The sequence below is a fragment of the Cebus imitator genome, unplaced genomic scaffold (genome assembly GCF_001604975.1).
Source record: "Cebus imitator isolate Cc_AM_T3 unplaced genomic scaffold, Cebus_imitator-1.0 Scaffold205, whole genome shotgun sequence".
Taxonomy (NCBI): Eukaryota; Metazoa; Chordata; class Mammalia; order Primates; family Cebidae; genus Cebus; species Cebus imitator.
This window is the reverse complement of record NW_016107520.1, coordinates 1,661,883-1,670,038: the sequence shown is the minus strand read 5'-3', so window position 1 is coordinate 1,670,038 and position 8,156 is coordinate 1,661,883. Positions and strand designations below refer to the sequence as shown.

Here is an 8,156-nt window from a genome sequence, read left to right as displayed (position 1 = left end):
AAAAAAAAAAAAAAAAAAAACCGTAAGGAAGAGAAAATATATTTACTATTTATTATGTGGAAGTGGATTGTTACAAAGGTCTCAATCATTGTCTTCATGTTGAGTAGACTGAGGAGAGGGAGGAATAGCTGATCTTGCTGTCTCAAGGGTGGCAAAGGAAGAAAATTCACATATAAGTGGACCTGAACAGTTCAAATTTATGTTGTTCAAAAGTCAACTGTATACACACATACACACAAACACACACATATATGCACACATACATCCTACTGGTTCTGTTTCCCTGAAGAAACTTGACTACAATATTTTATCTGGTTGTTGTGAAAATTAATGAGATAATGTACATGAGACCATTTGTTAATGTTAAAGTACTATAGCACATACGTGTGGTTGTCTGCCTAGTACATGTAATGTGTAATGAGCTTTGCTGACACTATAGACATGTAAATTAACATTTACAATGTGGTCATAGAGTCAATATTAGTGATAAATTGATTCAAAGCATCATAGGAGAAGCTAGAAGATAGCAACAAGTTGGGAGAGGAGCCTCCTAGACTTGTGGTTCTGGACTGATAGAGCATTTGCTGCCATAGTAAACTCGATGTGGACAGGAAACCATGGCTTAGTTGGCTTAGTTCAATTTACGTATTCAGCATCTAGTGTAACACTTTGGACACTGTTGTTGCCCAGATAACTGCTAAAGAATAAGTGACTTTTATGTACATAATCACTTCAAAATTACACTTTTGTGAGTGACTGGGTGACTCTGTGTTAACTGGAGCATTAATACAAAGCACTTTAGCTTATGGCATGGGGGGTTAGAAAATATGTATGTGTTGAGGCTGGGCATGGTGGCTCATGCCTATAATCCCAGCACTTTGGGAGGCCGAGGTGGGTAGATCACAAGGTCAGGAGTTTGAGACCAGCCTGGCCAATATGGTGAAACTCTTATCTCTAATAAAAATACAAAAATTAGCAGGATGTGGTGGCGCACACCTGTAGTCCCAGCTACCCGGGAGGCTGAGGCAGAAGAATCACTTGAACACAGGAGGTGGAGGTTGCTGTGAGCCAAGATCGTGCCACTGCACTCCAGCCTGGGTGACAGCAAGACTGTATCTCAAAAAAAAAAGTATATATATATATATATATATATATATATATATATGCATATATATATATGCATATATATATATACAAAAAAAAAAGTATATATATATATATATATATATATATATATATATGTATATATATATGCATATATATATATGCATATATATATACATATATATATATATATATATTTGAAGCTAGTCATGCTCTCAGAAGTGTTGAATGTCAATTAATTATAGTCTATATGCTAAATAATGGAGCTAGAACCTTAGGCTGGCTAGGGAAAGCCAAAGCCATGAATCCAGGGTGATTCCATGAATAAATACATAGCCAGTCCTCACTCTCTAAAATGAATAGCTTTGCTTCCTGGGGACTTTGCTGAACTTTGCATAATAGCAAGGTACAAAAATAACTTGCAGGAAAAACCAGGGCACTACTCTGAATGAATACTTTAAAAACTCCAGGACAGTAACTGGAATGCTATTTAGCAACACAGCAAATACTACCCAGTGTCACTTGTCAGCTCAAATCACTAGATGACATTCCTTGTAGCAGTCAATGGCCAGTCTGGACTGCATTAGCATGCTTCACAACTTTATGGATTGTGGCTTATGTGGGCAGCTATTTTGAGACTCAGGCATGGAAGAATATGGTTGCTTTCAAAATAATCTAGGCAAAAAGCTAAGTCTGGGGAAGAAGACCAGTCTTGTGGGTATTTTGGGAAGTATGTCATCATAGTGATTATTTCCAGGCTTCTCTGGATAAGGCCAGAGAGGTGGTTAATGCTGAGTGTCAACTGGATTGGACTGAAGGATACAGAGTGTTGATCCTGGGTGCTTCTGTGAGAGTGTTGCCAAAGGAGATTAATATTTGAGTCAGTGGGGCTAAGGAAGGCAGACCCACCCTTAATCTGGAGGCACAATCTAATCAGCTGCCAGGGAATATAAAGCAGGCAGAAAAACTTGAAAAAGCGAGACTGGCCTAGACTCCCAGCCTACATCTTTCTCCCATGCTTTTTGCCCTTGAATATTGGATTCCAAATTCTTCAGTTTTGGGACTTGGACTGGCTCTCCTTGCTCCTCAGCTTGCAGACAGCCTATTGTGGGACCTTGTGAGCATGTAAGTTAATACTTAATAAACTCCCATATATATACATATATATAACACACACACACACACACACACACACACACACACACACACACACACACACATTATTAGTTCTGTCCCTCTAGAGAACCCTAATACAGCCAGTAAAGAAGAGACCTTCAAGATAGCCTGCCTTAAATTAAAACAGCGAGGTATTATTTTCCATCTATAAAATTGAGAAGGAATTTTAAAAACAATGGTATTACTGAGAACATGCCCCAAGTGCTGATAGGAGGGTAATTTGGCCAAAACCAATTTTTAAGAATGCATAATCCTTTGACTCCATGATTTCACCTCTAAGAATTTATGCCAAGAAAATAATCCCATATCAGTGCAAAGATCTATTCTTTAGTTTAGGTGCAGCCCAGTGTTAATTATAATAGTTAAAATATTAGAAATAAATAATATGTCTAACAGTAGAGAATTACCTAAAGGAATTTTGTTACATCCATATAAAGGAACAGTATGAAACTATTAAAAATAAGGTTGTAGAAGAATATTTGATGACCTGGAAATTTGTTCATCCTCTGTTGTTAAGTTAAAAGCAGTTTACAAAACACTGTTTACAAGTGTCCACAACAAGTCTATGTTGTTTAAAAATCAAGCAAAAGAAGAATCCATACATGTGCACAGAAGAAAGTTCTAAAAGTTTCTACATTGAAATGTTAATAGCAATTATCTTTGGGTGGTGGGGTTACAGGTGACTTCTATAATCTTCTTTAGGCTCACCCCCACCAAATTTTCTATTAAAAATATTATATTAGCAATTGAAGTGGGGAGAAGTCAAAGGATTTCAAACATTTCAAACAAAGTGAATGGAAAACAAAAACACCTCTAATGAACTAGAATTGTCTACTAACGGAGAAGCAGGATCATTTTACAGTGCTGTGCCTTAACCCTGACACATTCTAGGACTTTATATTCTAGGGTACTTGGTTCAAAGTATATTTGAGCCCTAGTAGTACAGCATGGTCTAAAAAGTTCACAATGTTTTCATTTACCATGAAGTATTTTCTGCCCACACTATACTAAGCCTTGTACAACATGAAGTCACTTTATACAGCTCCAGGAACTGATGCAGAGAAGTGGCCTGACACATTCACGTGACTGTTAGCACACAGATTCCATCTTGGAAATGGAAGGTTTTGGCCCTTTAGCCAACACTCTCCACACCACTGAAATCCAAAACTAAATCTAAAACCTAAAAAAATTGCCTCTGGAAAAATAACTAAAAAGCTCATGTCCTAGACCCACACATAAAAAGATCTATCCTAGGTTGTTGAGGAGAAGTTAGAAGTATCTGGTGAAACCTTAACCTCTGTGGAGTGATGATGTCATCCGTGAGAGACCCAGCCGGTCCCACAAGTGTCCTTTGCTGTCCCTGACAGAGTGGATTGAAGGGATCATCTTGTCTAACCATGTCAACCATCTGCCACTAACTCAGCTGGCTGGGGAAAGGATTTGAAATTTTAAAAAGACTGATAGTGAAAATGGCTGGGAGGTAGATAGTTTAGTTTGAATGAGTGCCGTGACACTTTTCCCTGTCTGTCTCCAGCTGTCTCTGGACCATAAAAAGGAAAAAGTCAAGAATACATTTATTTTTCCCACAATGAATGAGCCAGAGATCCAGACAAAATTAGGCTTAAACAAAGTGAAAAAGTGTCCCACTAGTGGTAGGACAGTAGAGAAACCTCCAGACTAACTTAAAGCTATTCTCAGCTGAATCCCCCTTGTAGCTTACTCAGCCTTGCCCAGATGGGTGTTTTGAATTAGACAAAATCTAGCATACTCTAAAAAACTGAGAGTGGATAGAAGTTTAAGCATATAAGTTTCAGAATGACAGCTCCAAGGAATATGCATTCTTGACAGTCTTCCATAGTCCTTTAAAAATCAATAGTGAATCCAAGTTAACCCACCCTTATGCATCACTATTATGTCAGAGCTTCCCTGGGTCATTCACCAGCCCACCATCAGGAATGTAAATGCACAGGTTACAGAACACGCAACTCATGAGCTGGACTGACTCACCTTGCTGTCGCTGGTCCTCCTGCAGCTTCAACTTACAGGTGTGCAAACTGCCAAGCAGGTGGCCGCTGCCTTTTCTTGGTATAGTAGTCATGGTCCTAGCAGTATGGCTGTGACTCAAGGATCACTAGAGCACCTCCTTCTCTTGTCCAGTCACCTAAAATGGCCTTCACCAGATACCCAGAACTACATAGGTACATGCAGATCTTGTCTTTGCATGTACAACATATACTCCTCTACTAAACTTCCAAGATTTTTCTAGTCGTGATTCTTGACATAAATAATCAATGTTACTTCTCCTAAATATAAAGATGCCAATTCATCTGGCTAAAAACACAACTTAATTCTTCTTTCATTTCAAAACAAATTGAAACTATGCCCCCTGATAATGTAAAATTCTACAAATTAACTACTTCTAACAGATTACAGTTTTGGCATTTTTAAATTCCTTTTGCTGACATGAAATCGAATGCCTCCAGTTTTTAGAGAGGACTGTTAAAGTAACACATACACAAAGAAAAAAAAAATGCTGCTAAGTCAAGTGATTTCTAAGCCTGATCTGAGTTACCCTGGGTGACAGCTGAAAGTGTACAGTTCTTAAGGGAGGCTGGAAGGAGGAGGAGCGAAGTGGGCTAGGATGATTAGCATAAAGAGGCAGGCAAGATGGGCGTTGGAGCTGCTTTGAATAATAGTGACCAAAGCACAGTTTCTAAAGATGCCCTGCCATTATGTTACAGTAATTGAGTACCTGATTTCTGCCACTTTGTTTGTAATTAATATGCAAGCTGAGAGCAGGAGTTTATACCGCATGGACGTTCATTTGTACATGTGAAATCTAAAAGGTATAAATGGAACTGGTAATGAGCTCATGGAAATGTACTGCTGGAACTTTCAATTTCTGTAAACACCTCCTAGTCTTCAGAAGGGAGCAGTTAGAGGGCAGCCTTCCTGCCAAGGCAACTACAGTTCTGGAAGAAAAATAAACACATAAAACATTATCTTTCCAGAGTCCTGTTTCTGTTCCCTTTTAGAGTTCCTATTGCTACTTCTAGGTCACAGAAAGTAATTTCCAGTTTTACTTGTTGGCTATTTCGTTACTGTTTAAAAGCATAAACCCCAAACACCTTTAATTTAACTTGAAAGCCTGCCACAACTGAAGTCATAATAAATGCTGGTAGGTCCTGCCCTTCAAGAGTCACAGCTCTTCCCAGATTTAGAAAGAAGGTAGTGGGCAGGACTAAGGAGAAAGGCAGAGCTGTTTAGCCTCAGGGTCTGGACTCTGCAGCTTATATACATTTGGAAATTGGTGTTAAACTTGACACTGTTATGAACTTATCTCCTAACCAGATCTGTGTGGCTGCCCTCACTTTACTTTGAGGCAGTCAATAATGCCCCAAGTATAGTCTGGTTTATGAAAATCTTTATGAAATAGGTGATTGCTCTTTTGTAATTCTCGAATGCTTTAATTGTTTCAGTAGTCTATCTGCTGCAGTTTTCAGCCTGTCACAGTGTAACAGATGACAGAAGTGTTTTGCTACTTTGAAAGAGAGTCTTGTTATTGGAGAGCCATGGTTTTTACTTTAAATGTCTGCTATTCATCTCATCTTCCACAAAAGCTGTGGTGGAAAGCCAGGTGATTTTTCCTGAATAATGTAAAGTTATTGATATTTTATCACGTTGTGTACCTCACTAATAAGCATATTATTATACAGTACAAAACTGTAAGCCAGCCCTTTTGAGAAATACATTTAAAATGTTTTATGATGAAAAAATTTAGAAATACATGAGTAGGAGAGAATAGCACAATAAGCCCTGCATACTCATCACTTGGATTCAATAATTATCAACTCGTAGACAATCATGTCTCAAAACTATATGTTTTATCATAGCCATTCTCTCCCTTACTACACCACTGGAGTTGAAGCATTCAGACATCATTGCATTAATAAATATTTCAGTATATATTTCTAAAATGTGAGGATTTAAAAAGTCATAATAAGATAGTCACGCTTGTTACAATTAAATGTGATGCTTTACATGGTGCAAACTGCCTGTAATTAAGTATCCAAGCAGTGTTCTTATTTTCCTGATTGTCTCATAAACTTTTTTATCTTTACTTTTTTTCTTTGCAAATTGAGACCTAAAGGGCCACACATTGTATTTGGTTGATATGTTTCTTAAGTCTTTTTTAATCTATAGGCTCATCTCAGAGATAAATATTGCTTGGAAATGAATATCTACACTTACCCTAATTTATGTCTGATTTTTCAAGGAAGCCCCGTAGATGCCTCCATTTTTCTTCCTCAGGGAAAAAAAGAGAAGAAAAGGAATGGTCATCTGGCTGTGGAGGTTAAGACATCCAGCTTTCTTGTTCACGGTGCTCTCATTCACGTATGGTGTAACCTTGACCCAGGTGCATAACATCTCTGCATTTGTGTCTTAATTTGTTATATGAAACAAATGTTTGTTAAGCAATGTGATAAATTATTCAACACTCATTCTTTGGATATAAAGGCCTGGGAAAGGGAGGAGTATTCTGCTTTGTCTCTGACTAGAGCCTAAGGAGAAAGAAATAGATTTAAAACTAAAATCTGGGTAGGATTTAGGAATGCATTTGAAAATCTAGCCCCTCAGTTTTCAAACTTAGCTAAGTATCATAATTACCTGGGCAGTGTTGTAAAGATGTAGATTCGTGAACCCCAGCTGCACAGTCTGATGTCTAAGGTGGAGTCTGGAATCTATATATTTTTATAAGTCCTCTGGTCTAAATAAACAAGCATTACCTGCTTAAACAGGGCTGGTTTGTTCTACTATTTCATTCATTATATCTTTCTTGAGGTCTGATAAAACTAAACAAACACTCCTTAAACAGTAATTTCAAGTGCCACAGCATAATGGGACAGGGAGGATAACAAAGGAATGCTACTGCTTCCTCTTTTGTGCATGAACAAGGCAGTCCTGGGCAGTGGCCCTGTGATGGATTAGCCAAGTCAAGGGACCCTGGCTGGGTTCTGATACTGCGTGTTGAGTTCCACTGCTGTTCTTGAAGGAGTCTCTAGTTTGATTTACCAGTTTCCACTGGAAATCAGCCAGTATGGCGGAAAGCAGCATGTTATAGGAGTACATAAGATAACCTCAGATGTATTGGCTGCAGTGGGATGGGGGACTACTTTGCTTACCCCTTTCCCCACTTACTTTCCAGAAACACCACCAAATTAGTTCACAATGGGCATATTGTACCTGGTGGTACGAGGAACAGGCAATGTGCTAGATTTATTAGAGTGTGTCACTTTAAAAACTCACTTTTTTACTTTTTATGTTATACAATGCACACACAAAATTATTTTAAAATGTTAACATTCATAATGTATTAGTGTGGCAGTACCACATGAATATGATTCATAAACATACATACAAACCCACATCAGAGTACATTCTCAAGCGTTTGTTATTGACAGGGGTGCATGATCGCCAAGTTCAGAGACCTCTATGACGGAGGAAGAGGGCTGGGCCTTGTGGGAGGATGATGCTCTCATTTAAAGAAAACAGTCATTTTACTTCTTCCTTCTGAATTGTACAGCTGTTCTTTTCTACATCCTTCTTCTAATTTTGTTAGTACTTTTTCAATTCTACTTCTAAAATAAAATTGAGTGTGTCTTACCCAGTTTAGGCTGCTATATAAGATTGTAATAAACAAGATGGCTTATAAACAACAGAAATTTATTTCTCACAGTTATGGAGGCTAGGAAGTGCAAGATCAAGGCACAAGCATAGTCAAGTTCTGGTGAGGACCTTCTTCCAGACTGCAGACTGCTATCTTCTATTATTCTCACATGGCGGAGAGGGTGAGAGAACTCTCTGAAGTCACTTTT

The 8,156-nt window shown here is 38.2% G+C and overlaps 1 protein-coding gene across 1 annotated transcript in view; it reads right to left on the bottom strand.

Moving 5' to 3' along the window:
* The window catches only part of RANBP3L (RAN binding protein 3 like), a 54,957-nt gene extending 50,057 nt beyond the window's left edge, over positions 1 to 4,900 (bottom strand). The window contains exon 1 of the mRNA XM_017548249.2: positions 4,288 to 4,900. Within this exon, the coding sequence (XP_017403738.1) occupies positions 4,288 to 4,378 (91 nt within the window). The 5' untranslated portion in view covers positions 4,379 to 4,900. The remainder of the gene's footprint in view (positions 1 to 4,287) is intronic.
* Positions 4,901 to 8,156: the final 3,256 nt, after the last annotated feature.